General features: G+C 38.4%; 1 protein-coding gene across 3 annotated transcripts in view; it reads right to left on the minus strand.

Annotated features, from left to right (window-relative positions):
• Positions 1-18,919, minus strand: part of LOC139449330 (microtubule-associated tumor suppressor candidate 2 homolog) — a 167,510-nt gene that overhangs the window by 137,697 nt on the left and 10,894 nt on the right. The window contains exon 1 of one of the 3 annotated variants that reach the window (XM_071230642.1): positions 17,411-17,442. The exons of 1 other annotated variant lie outside the window; for it this stretch is intronic. In XM_071230642.1, coding sequence (XP_071086743.1) covers positions 17,411-17,416 — 6 coding nt within the window. In that variant the 5' untranslated portion in view covers positions 17,417-17,442. Of the gene's footprint in view, positions 1-17,410; positions 17,443-18,919 lie in introns of those variants that run through there. One more of the 3 variants, XM_071230639.1, reaches the window with a different exon arrangement.

Raw genomic sequence — 18,919 nt, forward strand, 5'->3', positions numbered from 1 at the left:
TTTCTCTCAATTTCTCTCTCTCTATAACTCATAAACTATATATCAACATGAACAGGGACGTTTTTATTCCAATTTGGGAATTTTTACAGACATCAACTCCACTAAGCATCTTTGTCATAACTGTATATTAACATGAATAGGGACATTTTTATTCCAATTTGGGAATTTTCACAGACATTTGGAGCTGAAGATCAGCCTCTGAGCAGGTTTAGATAAGTCACTGAGTAGAGTACTAAAGTATGAAGTTAAACATTCTATATCATAATCTGACCAAACATTCATCTTGATAAATATATTTGACCTTCCCACCTCAGAGAGTGAAAAGCAGAACTTGATAGTTTGTTTACATGAAACATCAACAAACTAAACATAACCAACTGTTGATATCATTAACCAGAAAAAAACAGGTTCAGGGTGAAAACACACAAACATACACCATAGCACAAGGCTGAAAACCTCCTTAGTAACTCTTGAAGAATATTAAGCTTCTGGTGCTTATTAGCTTGTAGCCATGAGATTATGCTGACTATGTACTCATCTGAACTGGATCATATGGAATCAATAAGCCCTGTATAAATGATTATAACATGGATTACAGACCTGAACATTGGATCATAACCTTCACATGATCATAAAGTGGAAAATACATAAAAGACAGAGGGTCCAGAAGACAGAAGCCATACTGTTCCTAATATTTTATGTAAACGTGTAAAAATGTTGATATCATTTTCCCGTTCCTCACATAAAGCACACAAAATAATTATTCCTTCAAAAGAGTGAAAGGTAATTGGGCTTTTCTACATTTTCAACTCCCAACAGCTGACTTTTAATAGTTGACACATGTAAATATATGCAAATATATGCAAATATAAGACAATCCCTTTAAGATGCATCATCATGGGCTTCTGAACATCATATGTATAAAACCATTGTATACATGCACATAATACATGCCAAGTAGGTGAAATAATCTATATCCACAAGGTGTTACAAAGTAGCGTATGCACACCTACTGGCATAAGTAGCCAGTTCTTGTGTTAAAACTGTGTTATATTGAGTTATTATGTGACTGTTCAAAACTTGTTAGTAACTGAATTACTTCATCTGAATTATTTCATGACTATTGAACATTTTGCTGTCATGAAATCAATGAAAAGCAATTTCTTCAAGAGTGGGCGAGTTAATGTTGTTTTGTGGCCCAGTCAGCAAATCATGCTCTATTTTACATCAGTCTTGAAACACCATATTCGACGTAATAAGCGCCCAGCTCTAATAAGCGCCCACGGCGATATTTTCCAATATATTGGCTAGTGAACAATCCCAATTATCACCCTTCCGACTGATCAATGTACACAATACGCGTACATTTATTCATGTATAATACGCACTCGTGTGTTATATACACCCTAAATTACGGGCAATTAAATTCTGGAAAAATATATCTGTCGTGTATAATACGCACAGACTTTTCTTTTGTATCATTTCAGGCTGTCAGCAGAAACCTTAAAATTTACGATCTTTCGACTCTTTCACCAAAATTATATTCTAATGAGAGCCCCCTATTTCTAATTTTGAGAGCGCCCTGGGCGCTTATTACATTGAATACGGTAATTGAAACTGGGCTGGGCAGACAAGTGGTTTGATGGCACAGTGGACATGCATGCTTCCAAAACATGCTGATACACACTCAGTCAGGATATACATTGCAATGAACCAATACTCATTAATGTCAACCTTTGCGGAAAGCATGGAGTACTGGAGACATTCCTGCCTTCAAATCTGGGGTCGTCAGAAGAATAACATTAACCCGAACAGTGAACTAAACCATCTACACAATGTCAGTATGTTAATAATAAAATCAGTAGATAGTGTGGGTAATTTTGCTTCAACAATTCATGTGAACTATGTGTGAGGTGAAGAACAGGTCTGGACCAAGCAAACCATGATAGTGAGCAGTGGTTATTGTCGCTGTAGCAATATTTCAACATTAACTTGGCATGAGCCAATGAGAGTGTGAGTGAGTGAGTGAGTTTGGTTTTACGCCGCTTTTAGCAATATTCCAGCAATATCACGGCGGGGGACACCAGAAATGGGCTTCACACATTGTACCCATGTCGGGAATCGAACCCGGGTCTTCGGCGTGACGAGCGAACGTTTTAACCACTAGGCTACCCGACTGCCCCTGAGCCAATGAGAAACGACTTCACAATTTGTAGACATGTTGGAAAGTGATACCAGTTCCTTGGCATGATGAGCCAACACTTAAGCTACTTGACTACCTACTGGCTCCTTAAGCAAAGCAATCGACCGCAAGTGAATGAACAGGCTTATACTACCCTATTAGTAGTTTGTACTACCAGTGTTTGAAATTATGCATGAAAGTCAATGGGTCCTTGTCAATCCTATTGTTGAACTTTAAAGATTGATGGAACTCTGGATTCAAATAGTAAGGAGCAAGCCTCAAGACGCCCACTAATTTCAACTGCTGACAACTGAAGCAAAATATAAGAGACACTAAAAAGTTTAAAAAAAGATAAAAACCTTTCCATAATCGTAAACAATCTTTACTGTATAACTTTATCTTTATCATAAGCATGTGTTTATGAATCACTATTAAATAGTGCTGATACCAGGTGTTCATGAAAAGGTAAGCATATCCTGCCCCACCAGTGGCACCTATCAAAAACACATGCAAATCCAAGTCAATGTTACAAGACAAAATAGGGAACAGAATCATTCGTCGTTTTTGTCCCTGATGCGTTAATTTTGGAAATGTCCTCCACATGTCTAACAAAACTGTTTGAATGCTTTAATAAGGCCTTGAATACCACAACACTGATCACACAACACCCTTCATGGAAAAGGCATGCTCAAATGTACTTCAAAATATAAAAGTTGGAGCTGCTGAGTGGGATGGGGCTGGGTAGGGTGGCAAGGAGATATGAAATGTTTGTTTGTTTGTAGTTTAATCCCGCAATCAGCATTATTCCAGCTGTATGACGGCGGTCTGTCAAGTCTGGACCAGATAATCCAGTGATTCAGACATCAAGAGGAATCAATTTATGTAGTTTGGATATGATCAACCAAGTTGAAAGAGGTGACCACCCGATCCCTTTAGTCACCTCTTTGGACAAGCATGGGTTGCTGAAGACCTATTCTCTACCAGGATCTTCACAGGTCGTGAGTTGGAATGGGGCATTGTTGGGTTGGGGTAGGGTAGCATGGAGTGTTTTGGATGGAATGGAAGGGGCTGAGTAACATGGGATTGGGTAGGGCAGCATGTAATTGGGTGGGATGGGGTGAGATAAAAATTGCAGCTCTCAAATATGCATCTTAACATCATGCCTTGGTATCAATGTATGGAACAGAACATTTTATCATACAATGTCATCAAACATCAAAAGACCAATTATGCTTAGAAAAAAAATCAGTATTAATGAACATACCAATAAATGGTATTAATGGCATTAATCAACACCATGTATGGGCTTATAACATTGTACCCATATGGAGAATATAACCTGGGTTTGTTATAAAGAGACAACACTTAACCACAAGGCTACCGCACTGCCCTGTACAAGCAAGACAAGGTCAACCTTCTGAAGGAATCAACACATATGGAGCAACATCTTGACCCTACCAGCTTTTATTGGTTTGTTTTAACAGCAGTGCTATACCTGCAAGGGAGGGTTTGCACATGTTGGTGTGGCCAACATCTGATCAACCAACAACAGATGGGAGGGTTCTTTTCAGTACAGTACATGATGACTGAATCCAGCAGCATGTTCCACCTTCGAGTAATGAGTAATGAGTAATGAGTAAATGTTGCTTTAAGCCGCATCAGCAATATTCCCGCTATTCGCAGCTTCCAGCTTCGAATAAATCCAGTGTATCAATAACCAGTCAACATGCTCAATGATGATCTTGTTTGTTTGTTTAACACCACATTCAGCAATATTCCAGCTATATCACAGCAGTCTGTAAATAATCAAGTCTGAACCAAACAATCAAATGATTGACATCATGAGTGAGTGAGTGAGTGAGTATGGTTTTACGCCGCTTTTAGCAATATTCCAGCAATATCACAGCGAGGACACCAGAAATGGGCTTCACACATTGTACCCATGTCGGGATTCGAACCTAGGTCTTCGGCGTGATGAGTGAACGCTTTAACCACTAGGCTACCCGACCACCCCGATTGACATCATGAGCATCGATCCATGAATGGGGATATGATGACATGCATCTACCAAGTCAGCGAGCCTGACCAACCGATCCCGTTAGTTGCCATTGGCCACCATAGCTTTGTTTCAGAAGTAACGTCACCAGCTCAGTGTTCCCGCTGGCTTTGAAACTGCTAGTCCTTGTGGACTGGCAACTCTAAAAATTACCAGTCCCCTCTAATTTTTGCCAGTCCCAACTTTCAACAAATAAAAAAGGTATGAAATTTTTTAATTCTTTCAACATCATGTTCAGTGCAAAGATGTCATCTCTGAAGTAACTTAGTTAGATCTGAACATCATTCACACAAATTTCTCTCTTTTTTTAATATTTCGAGACAAAGTCGCTGAAAATTATGGTAACTGACAAGCTGACTTTGTTCGAAAAATGTGCTTATATGAATATCACTGATGCTTTGTTCAGGTACTTTATTTGCCGGTCCACAGGGACTGGCAGTCACATGAATTACCGGGCCACTCCTAATTTTACCAGTAATTACCATTAAACAGGAACGCTGAAGCTGCATCAAAAGTTGTTTGTTGTTTAACTCCACACTCAGCAATGTTCCTGCTATATGATGGCGGTCTCTAAATAATCGAGTCTGGACCAGACAATCCAGTGATTGATATCATGAGCATGAATCTACAAAATTGCGATACGATCGGATGACTTGCATCCACCAAGTCAGTGAGCCTGACCAATCGATCCCATCTTCCCGAGGCAAGAGCCTTAACTGACTATAAAAGTCCAGTTTCCACCCTTCCCGAACTAGGCTGGGATTATGGAGTTACATTTTGGCTGGACTAACGAGTCTATGCATAGTCCAATCAAAATCACGCACCGAAATCAAAATCCGGTTCGTAAACTGTTGTGCAGATTTTGGTCGATTGCAGGATTTGCAAAACATGTGCAGCGCCAACTCATTGTCAGCAGATATTTTGCAAATCTTTTCATGTTTTTAGTTAAGTTGCTCTCGTGATTTGATGCATTTCGTGATATAAGACCCGTTTTATTACAATATAGATCTTGATTATCAATCAGATCGCCCTCACTGGGTCCCACCATTTTGTGTGAAGCGACGCAAGTGATACGAGAGGTGGAATCTGATTGGTCCGTAGGAGAGGCTTAGAAGGGATATAACTCGTAATAGCCCCTGGTGGCGCTACAATCGAGCCCAGTAATTCCAGCCTAGTTTGGGAAGGGTGGAAACTGGACTCTTAAAGTCAGTTAACTCTCTTGCCTTGGGAAGATGAATCAATCCCATCTGTCGCCTCTTATGAAAAGCATGGTTTGCTGAAGATCAATTTAACCCAGGTCTTCACTGGTCTCAAACTAATATGTACAAAGCAGACAGTAAGTCAATGATAAAGTATTGGAACTAAATTACATTCTCTTAGCACTTACTTTGGGGAATGGGCCAGCTTAATTAAGAGACTTGAAATCCACCAAATAACCAACACAACTGCAATTTTCTGCTTAGGCATAATAATCAATGCAATTCTGACTTCAAACCAACAAAAAAAAGTTTACATTGCTTTTCATCGTATGGTGGACCAAGCAGTGAAGGAGAAGGGATGCACTTTCCTATCCCTGGTGGATGTTGATAACATAGATGGTACTAGTTTCAGTCGTAAAATCAATATCAGACACATCACAAGCAACCATTTGAACAATTCACCCTCTTGCAGGCTGTCAGCAGAAACATCAACTCAAATATTTTTACATAAGTGCAAGTAGGCAACTTAATCTACCATGTAGTATATTCTAATCAATTGGTCTGATAAAGCATGAGCACATGTTTCGCACCTTGTCAAAACTCAAACCACAACTGATCATTCAACCAATCAAGCATAAACTCAAGATCCAAGTACTTGAAAAGAGGTTCCGAGATAAATTTGCATTTTAGGCAAGTGACAGTGTGCATGAGTGATGGTTACAACTGGCTTATCAACCATGAGTGAGTGAGTGAGTGAGTGAGTGAGTGAGTGAGTGAGTCCTGAACTCATGCAGGCTGTTCACATTTCTTTTTTGTCAGGGTATGATGCTGACAGACCACAAATCATGATCACTGCAATCTGGGATTCAAACCCACAACCAGCTACAAGATGTGTGATGTAGCGTACATCACGTTTCAGGCTACCCTTTGGAGTGAGTGATTTGTTTGTTTGTTTGTTGTTTAACGCTGCACTCAGCAATATTCCAGCTATATGGAGTGAGTGAGTAAGTTTAGTTTAAAGCCAAACAGCATTTCAGTTATATCACGGCGTGTCAGCTTCATGTGAGGAAAGTCTGAAGTGATGCAGGTCTTTGACATTTACCGCTTTTTATAGCATGGTATGGTGCTGATAAATCTAGAAACATAATCAGGACAAAATCCACTACCAAAGATTCGTTGCACGCCTGCAGGATGCCACTCTTCACTGGGAATTACAGAACTTTATGAATACTGGGCCACCCATGTCCCCCTACCCTTTGGAACAGATAATAAATAATTTTTTTACATTCTTAAAACCGAAATGACAAATCTAAACATTTCACAAGCAAGAAAACAGGTTGGGGAGGGAAAGCAACTCCTGCCAAGATCCATAGAGAAATGTTTAGCTAGATAACAAGTGGTTAAACAAGTATTGTCACACTAAATGACCATGATGACATCCAACATCAAAAGCTATAAACTCAATGTCTTGAATTTTGAGTTGTCATAATTAAAATTAAATGTCAGCATGCACGCATCTCTCTCATACATAGTATGCTTGAAACATTATTCAATCCAGTTTTTGAGAAAAGGAGTTAAATGTTACTGTCACATCAGCAATATTTCAGCCTTATGATGACTAGAGCCAGAGTTTGAAAATAATGGGGGCCCTTGATGTTTGCTCCTATAGTATTTGGTGAGTGAATGAATTGGGTTTAACGCCGCTTTAAACAGTATTGCAGTTATATCACAGCGTGTCAGTTTAATGTGGGAGGAAAGCCCGAAGTGATGCAGGTCACAGACGTTTAGCACTTCGGTGAAACCCACGAGCACAGGTATGGTGCTGACAAACCTAGAAACATAACTGGGGTGAACCGGGATTTGAACCCAAAAATCATAGGTTTCTGGCGTGCCCAGAGACGCAACTCTTTACAGCGAATCGCGGCGCCTTAGACGACTAGGCCACCCGTGCCCCCCTATAGTATTTGGCAAAAAGAACCTATCAGTCAAAACCGGTCCATGACTAAAATCCCATCACTTTATGCCTAATTTTGAACACTGAAGATCCATCCTAAATCATTGAAAGCAATCAAAAGACTACTACTACTAGTTAGCCGTCTCTGACATTAGCCACTAGTCCAAAGCTCGAGTCTAGCAAAATTTAGTAAGTCTAGTAAGTTCACTTAATAATAGTCAAAAATTGACATCAAAATGAACATGAAATAATGCTTATAGCCAAGTTCAGGCAAGTAGGCTGAAAGGTTTTGTGACACACTGAATTAGAATATTCAACAGCTTCCTGTGAGTGAGTGAGGGAGTTTGGTTTTACGCAACTTTTAGCAATATTCCAGCAATATTGCAGCGGGGGACACCAGAAACTGGCTTCACACATTGTGCCCACATGGGGAATCGAACCCTGGTCTTCAGTGTCACAGGCAGATGCTTTTACCATTAGGCTACCCAACTACCCCTCAACAGCTTCTAAATGGAACAAATCCAATATCAAAATCAGAGCAGTAAAGTAGATAAGGGTCAATAGTTACAATTACTGAAATGACCCAAATGAATTTTGTTTATCCTGTACAAACTGTTATGAGGAAGGGATCATTGAACATTCAGAAAACAAACCAGAACAAAATAAACAAAACATTGACAAAACCAAAATAAGCTCCCGATAATACTGAACACAACAAAACGGTTTCATTCTCTCTTAGATGGCTTAATTACCAAGTCTCCTCAAACATACACAAAACACACAAACTTCAAAAGAAAACTACACTAAACAAACCATTTTCCTCTTACTCTACTTTCGAAGCAAATCCATCCATTCACTCATGTCTAGTGTGGCTGAGCATTCAACAACTGGCCATTGATCCTAATGGTCGTCAAACATGCCATGGCATAATCCCAGGTGGGCACCTACCTTTACACAACATTCAGCTCAAATGAGCGCCAGACCATTGCAGGCCTATTCCAGGTGATTAATGGTTAAACGAGGTCCGGCTTAAGACTGACCCAAACTGACCTATACAGGTGTGCCTCCTGACGCTGGCTATGCCCCGGGCTGACTAAGAATAAGTTGAAGAAGTGGTCAGTTCAGTTGTTGAGCCCGTGAAATGTTGGTTTTATGAGTTTCAAGGATTAACAAATTTTATTGCCAGTTTTGATGATGTGAAACAGTTCATCAAGGTCTATTTTTCATGGACTAGTCAGTGTGGGAAATATTCTACCAATGTTAGTGATGATGAGAGTGAATCAAAGTGAAGATGGATTTTGCTTTACTTTTAGCAATATTCCAGCAATATCGTGGTGGGGACCAGCAGAAAAGGGCTTCAAATATTGTATCCATATGGGAGAATCCAAACCGTGTCTTTGGCATGATCAGCAAACACTTTAACCACTAGGCTACCCCATGTCCCATATCACATATGAATGACAAGATCGAGTCATGCATTGTACCAGTGTTGGGAATTGACAACATCTCTGACATGTTGTATCAACCACTTGGCTACTGGACCACTCCAAAAGATGAAATTGGGGGTGGAAATACAAGATCTTAAATATACATAATACATTAGTTGGGTTTAACACCACTTTTAACAGTAGTCCAGTTATATGACGGTGTGTGTCTGCTTAACGTGGGAGGAAAGCCTAAGTGATGCAGGTCGCAGACATTTACATCTGTGGTAAAACCCACGAGCATGTGTAAGGTACTGACAAACCAAGAAACATATTCAGGGCAAACAGGGATTCAAACCCACAATCATGGGTTTCAGGCAAGCCCTGGGAATGCCACATTGCACAGCGAATTGTGGTGCCTTAGACAACTGTGCCCCCAGTTCGAGTCATGAAAGAATAACCATACAAGATATTTACCATACTCATATATATAGTATATCATGTATATGCTGATATACGATTAATACACTGACTTTCATAAAACTAGGGTAGGCTAATAAATAATAATAAATATGGCATTATCTCATATCCTGATATTCTGCTTATGTTCAAGGGGTCAAGGTCATTTGTCCAAACATTTTTGTCAGCATTCAATTTGTTACACATTTACTGCAGACAAAAAGGAAAAAAAATATTTTTTTCTTAAATTGCTTTGATCCACACAAATCATCTCACTGCAATTTTCCCAGAACATCAACATTTCCACAAACATTAAAAAGAACTGAATGAATGCAGACAAGTGCATTCCATCAATAAGTCAGTTTCAATTCTTTAATCTGCAAACAGTTTACATCAATTGTGCTCTATTTCAGTAGCACTGAGCTCCATTAATGCCAGGTAATAACCTTCATTTAGTCTCAGTCCAACAGTCAGCACAGCAAGCCTGTCAGAACGATTAACCTGACATACCTTCAGCCACAACATAATTCAATTACCTGTTCTTTTATCCACAGGTATCCCATAGTCAATCAGGCCCCTAAGACATGTACTTTACACTGGGGGGGGGCACTATTAATCTCGTTTGAGGCACTCATGTGGTAGTCTGTAGTCGCCAGTAATGCTACATGACCGTGAGGTCACTTGGTGAACTAATGTGATTTTTCTACTGGATTGGAAACTGATTGAGTGAAGAGTGAAGCAGCATCCACGTTGTAGCAAGTTTACTGTATTTTGATATACCTTATTTAACCATTGGGATGTACATATGTCATTAGCACAAAGCTACAGATGAGCAGAGTATTTGCGTAAATACTCCCTAAAAATGTTCAAAAACCAATTACTTTCAATTACTTTCAATTAACATGCGTACAGAAATGCATGCATTAAATGAAAAACTCAAATGTATACAGCTCGCGTAAATACCCAATGAAGCTTTTTCAGCATATGTACAAAGGAGCTAATTTCCGAAACAATTATGAGCTAATTTACTTTCCAAGTCAAGCCTATATATTTAGAACAGTTTATACATTTAAAACATTATTTTATTTTTTCAAAATCATAAAATGTTTACTAATTTTTGGGAAAAAACAATAGAGTGATGACTAGATGAGTGAAAAAATATTGGTTACCCAATGAAAAATGTAACAACCTAATTAAAATAGAAACCAGAGAGTAAAAACTCAAAAGTTATCTGGTGCTCTGTTAGCAGTGTGTTATGAGCTGGTCTTGTTCAACTTGAAACTAACAATGGGGGGAGTTTGTTTCATTGGTTGTTTGTTGTTTATCGCCCCACTCAGCAATATTCCAGCTATATGACCTCAGTCTTTAAATGATCAAGTCTGACCAAGAAAATTCAGTGATTGACATCATGACGATTGATCCATACATTTAGGATACGATGACATGCGTCAACCTCGTCAGTTTACCTCTTATGATAAGCAGTGTCGCCTCTTAAGACAAGCATGGGTTGCTGAAGACCAATTCTAACCCGGATCTTCTTGTAATATCCCGTTTTTCCCATTTTGAGTGAGTGAGTGAGTGAGTGAGTGAGTGAGGTTCTACACCAAGTTTTTCAGTCTGTGCCAAAACCTTTTGAGACAACTAGACCTGTATATGGATTTTCTTTCCTGGAGCTTTATAATAGACCCAACAGAACTTTAGTGGACTCAGGATTCAGACTAGTGGCTAAAGTCGCAGAGTGCTTTTTATCAATATTACTGCAATATTAGGCAAAGGGAAACCTAGAAATGTGCTTCACATATAATTCCCCCCCCCCATGAGGCAAATGAAATTTTTGGTTGATGTCATGAAGAGCGAACACATGAAGCGCGAACACATGAAGCTACCCCAGCACTCCAAGATAAGCATGCAATACATGAAATTATACACAGTGTACAACTTTCAGGCGGAACATGGTAACACACAGTGACTCACTCATGTATATAAATCTTTAACTATATCTATATTACTATTTGACTTATGAATTAAGTAATATGTATTATTTCCGCCATAGGAAGTTTACCATGGGTTCTTTCAGAGGTCAGATTATGACAGCAGGATCATGTTTTTCATTAAGACCAACAGACCTTCACAAGATTATCCATGCTGCATTAACTATGAATGGCTGCCACAGTCAGTAAAGTGTGCATTCATCACATCCTTGTTTTTAAGAACTTACTCTTGTTTACTAGAGTTAGCCCAATTCATGCATCAGTAAACTTGTACCATATCATAACACTCCTTTAATCAATATTCCAGGCTTATTTCCAGCAATATTACATTTTTAGTTTGTTGTTCAACACTGCACTCAGCAATATTCCATCTGTATGACGTCAGTCTGTAAAGAATTGAGTCTGGACCACACAATCCAGTGATTGATATCATGAGTATTGACCAGCAATATTACAGAGGGTAAAACTAAGAAATTGGCTTCACATATTATTCCCAAGTGGTTAATTGAATTTGGGTTGACGGTATTAAGGGCTTCCACTTTTTCCATGAGTGAGTGAGTTGGGTTTTTAATGCCGCTTTGAACAGTATTCCAGTTATATCACGGCGTGTCAGCTCCATGTGGCAGGAAATCCCAAAGTGATCAGGTCTTAGACATTTACTACTTTGGTGTAACCCACAAGCATGAGTACGGTGCTGACAAACCTAGAAACATAATTGGAACGAACCAGGATTCAAACCCACGATCATAGGTCAAGATTGAACCGCCTTTCATGACCTGCCCCAGTGGCTCAGAGGGAAAACAGAGGGTTACAATACGAAACATGATAATGTGAGGTTACAGGTTCAATACATGTCATGGAACGATCATGACATAAAATTGTGACTTTTATCCAGTCAAACATCAACATTAGATGCATATTAAAAGGCTGTTTATGCATTTCAACTGCAGGTTTAGAAACTAACAGTTCTAGTCGACTTATAATGATAACATAAAGCAAAACCCTTAAAAAGGACAAATTTCTACTAGTCCTTATACCTTAACTGTTGGACCATTTGTCAAGGACTATAGAACAAGTGTAAAACCGTATTACCTAGGTATAACCTAGGTATTACAAATCAAATGTAAAACCTCTCAGCAGGTCTCATTTGAAAGTAGTGCCTCTCATAAGGTTACTATGAGATAGCAAGATACCTACACTACTACAGGCAAAAGTGGCAGTAGGTTTATAAATCTAAACAAGCATCGGCCTTTAATAGGGCTGGTGTATTGGTACATAAATCGATTGCTATATGTAACACAATACAGAGAGCCATATTGTGATACATAATGCAATACGTATTGGGGCCCAAATTATAGTATATATTTGTACTGTTCAAATGGTACTTCTTCATTCAATAATCCAGACTTCAGGCGAGTACAGATAAACGAAAATACCTATTACAACATCAATATGGAATGTTAATGTAAACAGTCTGAAGTGTGTGCTGTTAACTGGTTTACACGGTTTAGATAGGAACCCAGTTCATCCAAACGCCTCAAGATAGTAGATATAATTTACATAATGATATATATTAATTCTTCTGTGACTGTATCGGAAAATATTGATACACAAGGCTTGTATTGCAATATGTACATTGTTAAAAGCCGTATTGCAATATACTGGTATACTAGTTATATCGCACACCCCTACATTTTAATAACTGAATTTATAAACCAGACCAATCACTGCCTTAAAGCAATTAACAATCAACGTCAATGTGGTACAAGAACACGAAATGAGCCATGTCATTAAGCCTGACCACAAAATCCTCTATGATCGGCTTTATGACAAGCGTGAGATTCAGGGGAATCCCCGGAATCCCCAAATGATACAAAATAATACATGTACACATAATAGAGACATTCTAATGGTTGGATAAAGAAATGTAAAATACTATGGTCTATACTATTAACTATCTCGATAAACACTGTGACACTAAAATCTAGATATATATTGGAAAACTGGAGTCGTAATTTGTGAAACTTAATTTTCCGCCGTTATTGTATGTACTTCTTGTTAAACATGGCTGCTATCAACCAGGGACCAGTTCCACAAAGTAATCTTAGCACTACAACTGTCTAAGTGTATGTTAAGGTATGGGAGTTACAATTACGTTAGTGCTAAGATCGCTTTGTAGAAAGGGATTCTGGCAAGTTTAACCAATTAGATGTACCAGTTTCTTTAATGGCAGGCAGTAAGTGCAAGCCTGGGTTATTGCAAAACTTGGTGATTAGTTCATTTTTAAAAACAATACACAACTAAAGCATGTCGGGGAGGGAGTTAAATGTTGCAAAGATTATTGTGTATGTGGCTGCTTTTACTAGCCAAGAGTAATGCCGATTTCATTTGCTAGCCCACTGAATTAGCATGTCTCAGTTTAACAGAAACACGCCACTCAGACACACTAAACTGACTCAGACCAGACCAGTCCTTGTTTTAGCCCCTTAATGCCGAGCGCAAGGCAGGGTAACAACTACTACCATCTTTTAATGTCTCTTGGTATGACGCTGCCAGGGATCGAACCTTCGGCCTTCCACTCTACCACTAGACCACAGAGGCAGTCAATTAAAGCATGATTTGAGACACAGGTAGTCTTGTCATGTGGCACGTCATCTGAGAATTGTGACACCCCTAATATCCATTCTTACGTAAAACTATATCTTAACTGAGTGACACTACCTTCATTGTATATAGTTTACACTTAAGGAGGTGATTAGGTGAGGTGAAATGGCGTTTAACATAATTCATTTTTTCACTCATGTAGAGACGTGCATGCACTTGGAATGTGTTTGCTTGTGCTAGTCATGGTTTAATAGTGCAAGTCGAAGTCTGACATGGATACCCCACTCAGACACATTATACTGACACCTAGCATGATCCAGGGTAACAGCAAGTACATTCTATTAAGGTCTGTTTGTATGATGAGGCCAAGGAATCAAACCACTGACCTTTCACTCCCCAGGCAGACGCTGTGTCCACTGCACCACATATAAAGGATATGCAGTTACTTGTGTTTGACACAAACCTGACCAAGACCAAAACCCAATTTACTCATTTCGTTAAAGAAAACATTCATATTACGGTGAGATCCCATTCTTCGGGGCTAGCAAATATTTCCGACCACTATTCTGCAAGGCTAAAGAAGTTCTCTAAAGTTCTATTGCGTATTTCAATGCTCACAAGATACGTAAGTGTATATCCCTGAAACAATAATTACAAATCACTGTCATATCATTTAACACATGATGACAACTTTGACTTCCATCACTCAATGTCAATTCATAAATGCTTGACCCGTGAAGATCCGTGGTAGAATAGGTCTTCAGCAACCCATGCTTGCCATAAAAGGCAACTATGCTTGTCGAAAGAGGCGAAAACGGGACCAGGCCGTCATGCTCGCTGACTTGGTTGATGCATGTCATCATATCCCAATTACGTAGATCGATGCTCATGATATCAATCACAGGATTGTCTGGGCCAGACTCGATTATTTACAGACCGCCTCCATATAGCTGTGATATTGCTAAGTGCGGCGTTAAACAACAAACAACCAACAACCATGAACTGTTTGATAGGCATTGCTTAGAAGTTGATAGATGACAAGGTAGACACAATTCTATGGATAACACTTTCTTTAATCATGTTAATACTGTAAAAGGCGAGGAATCGGTATAGATCCTTATACCGTTGTAAATTTCAGCAAAGATCCTTATACTACTGTCAAGCAAGACTTGCTTGACAACGGTATAAGGATCTATACCAAAACATGGACTTTTACAGTATTAAAGAAGTTGTTATCCATAAAATTGTGTCTACCTTGACAACCAAAATCCAACCATAAATGCACTTCTGGGTATTATTTCATTCTGCTCTAACAAATACACCAGGTGCAGCCAAGTAAATTAATCACGTTGCACAACCAAAATACTGGCTGAACCAGTTATCATAAATTGAAACACTGTATTTTCAGTGACTCTGAAAAGAAATTTCTTGAAAGAGAAAAAAATCTTGAGAATGTGCTCCAGTATTTTATTTGGGGTAAACATGGTAAATCATTAAATGGCATCATGATACCCAGTAAACCCAGTGAAAGAAGTTTCAAAGTATCTGTTTGACGTGATTGTAACCTCATGAGTGACTGTTCAAGTGGTAATTGTGAAGAATTAGTTCTGCAAGAGTTCATTGCATTCAGAACACCTGTGTTTTTTTCACAAATTGCATGATTTTTTGTTTCCTGGATTCGAAATGATTTGCAGCCAGTTCTAAAAGAATTCAGTTTTCCACTTTTATTAAATATAACTGCTGCCGTGCACTTGTGGTGGGAATTGTTACCTGCACTGGGCGCAACCTGGCAATAACAGTTACCTGCACTAGCAATGTTTCACCTGCACTGGTGCAGCTTGGATATAGTGAAATTGATCCCTGCACTTGAATATCACACAATGGAAACGAAGGACACCAACATGGCAACATGTTGCTCTGACCTTGATACAGGTAATGAAATGTCTACATTTATGATAAAAATTAACAAAGCCTAACTAATTAAGTAGTGTGTGTGTGTGTGTTTTGGTTGGTGCAAAAATTAATCCAACCACTTTTCCATACATATTGACAATTAAAACATCTCTGATTAGTACAAGTGTCAAATCACATGATGATATTTAAACTGTCCAGCTTTCCATGTTTTCAAATTTGAAAAAATAACTGACATTTTTTATGAGGCCAAATACCTCAGTTTAAAAAATTAAAAAATCCTCAATAACCAAACTATACATATTTACATAAATCAATAACTTACTTCTCTCTCCATTATTTCTCAATAACAAATCCAGCAATAAGAAATCCTGTCTCCAAAAACTCCCATTTCGAACACATGCTGCATCACACTGAAGACAAATTGTCACACGCATGTTTAAGACAGGCGAAGTACTAGTACGCACAGTTAACATTCCATCATCAACACGGCAAAACGCCTTCTTCAAAACAGCTACGCGCCATTAGGAGCAAAGGACTTGAAAAAACAGACTTGCCTTCTCGTTATACATCTTAACGAAAAGGTAAACATTCGGACAAAGCATGGCGCAAGTAGCCACAAGCTGCCCCTACGCTCTGACCCCTTTACAATGTACAATGCCCCGATGACCTATATCAACATGCAGATGCTGGAATTACTAATAGTCTTAACCTATGCTCCTCTCACCTGACAGGTATTTCCTCGTTAAGGTTACCTGGGCCATGTGGGCACAGGTAATATAAACAATTTTCTTCTGAAGCTTTGAAATTAAATTACTAAAAGTGGTTACAGTTGGTTGTCCTTTCAAAATATTTAAACTTAAACAATAGACTTTTGATGATTTTTGTTGTGCGAGGTACTGGTAATGTAAACATAATTCCTTCTGATGATTTAATAACTTTAGCTGATCTTTTTCTGTCATTATTTTTCATTGTAACTATGTGGTTGAATTACTTTATTACATAGAAAGAGTACTTGTTTGATGAATTGTGCTTTTTGAAGAGATTTACCTTTGCATTTGCAACATCTAAAGATGCAAAATATTTACACTGCCATTTCATGCCTGAAGCACAGCTAATGATAAAACTGTCACCCCGTTTCTTTCTAAGAACAGTTTTGGCAAACAGGAAAGCCTATTTGATCAAAGAATTTCAACCTCCTATTGTTAAACTTCAAATCAGTAAAACGTAGGTTGAGTGTGCTTAAACAAGATTATGTGAAAACCAAATATAACACCATAATAAAAGGCCATAAACCAACCCATAACCCCAAAAGTCAATACAAAAAGCTATCACCCACAAAACTACATCACACACAGGTATAATCAAGATGAAACCTCCATCTTTAATGTTATGAGAACACACAAATATTGTTAAGAAGCACACTACTAAATATTAAGCCTTCACAACTCTACAGCAATCATACAACAAATAATGCCACAATCTTCCCTGCACACATTAAGCCACGAAAAGCCAAACATGTATAAAAACACTTTCTAGTAAAATAAAACAATTGCTTCTTGTTTTCCTAAGGAAAAATTCTGGACCTAAACTAGAAATGTATCATAAATACATTATCATTATCTCCTACCTGCATTCATCAAATAAAATCCGTTTTCCGCCAGTTCTCCATCACTTTTCTATAAATCCATGCTGGTGTATATCACAACATAATGACCATGTCCCGTTATTCCCAGGACAACGTGACCTAAGGGATTAACTCTAAGGTGAGGGGGTTCATGAAAATCGAGATAATCGCGAAGCAGTGAATCACAATCCGTCCCCCTAACCTTTATCGGAAAGTTGGACAGAATAATGTCCTATTGTGTAAATCAGGATTTTATTGTCTGCTTGCGAATCCCAGACTGTATGACAAACGGCTGTTGTTTTCTTTTCAGTCTTGTGTGTGAGAAAACCAAAGCAAATATTACATTATCACCAAGCGTAGAAGTCAGCGCATGTGGCAAGGGTACGTTGGCTTCCAGGTGGTAGGAATTGCATCACATGTTGGATATGAAGTTTATTACATGTTTTATGTAGGTGTTAACTGTCGTATGGCACAGAGGGTGTTTACATGCTACAACTGCTATGCTGCTGTCAGTTTTGACAAGGCAGTGGGCAAGGTCTCGTGATAAAACACTCTTCACAGATTCTGCTGAATAATCAGTTTTTCCTCCCCACAAATGAATGCAGTTTTAGTTTTGATTGAGATTTCCAGACAACAAAAATTTACTTTCACAACCAAGGGCATGATTGGTTTTTTTCTGAAACAAGACTTCCAGTTTAACTACACTGCATTCAGTTAAGTGCAATATATAAAATTTGTAATTATAACATAATAGTTCTTTTCCAGAAGGGTTTAATGACTTGATCACTAATTCTAGGTGACACAAAACAATGTTTGATTAAATTCATGATAGTATCTAAGTATCTGTTCACTTACTGGCTGAGAAAAAAGAACGTCTTTAAGCATGATTTGCAAACACCAATCCAAGGTGGCACATAACACACAATGACAGAATCAGCTATTAATCACAATTCACACGTTCACATTTGCTACAATATGTACTAAATGACATAAATTTCAACAGTAATTACACATGATGCTATACAGCATCTTATCATCACCCAATGCCAGCCACAATATGAATTAAGGCCTGACCATTTTCTTTTCTTTTAGTTTACTGATTTGTAGTAAAAAATTACATTTGATAGGTCAATAAAATAAAAAAATAAAAATTCAAATTTCAAATAGATCTATATTTTTTTTATTCCTCAAAATGTAAAGTAGGAAGTAAGTCTGCCATTCCAACAATGAAACCTAAAGAAAACTACATTGGGATCACAAAATATCTGTTTGTCTAATATCCATACTGGTCTGTTGAAAGTCATAGGTGCAGTTACCAAGTCAACCACAGAAGTATATGAAAGGACATCTTGAAACATTGTGTAGCGTGATAGGTACCGCATCTGTAAAACGACACCTCTAAATCTGCCAGAGCTGTTCCATTGAGATGTATCACAATATATTTGCTTCTGTATGTTTAAACATCAAACAAATCCCACCATTAGGCTCTGAGAGTGGGTGGAGGTACACACT

The sequence above is a fragment of the Haliotis cracherodii genome, unplaced genomic scaffold (assembly GCF_022045235.1).
Source record: "Haliotis cracherodii isolate W230 unplaced genomic scaffold, xgHalCrac1.p SCAF_8, whole genome shotgun sequence".
Taxonomy (NCBI): Eukaryota; Metazoa; Mollusca; class Gastropoda; order Lepetellida; family Haliotidae; genus Haliotis; species Haliotis cracherodii.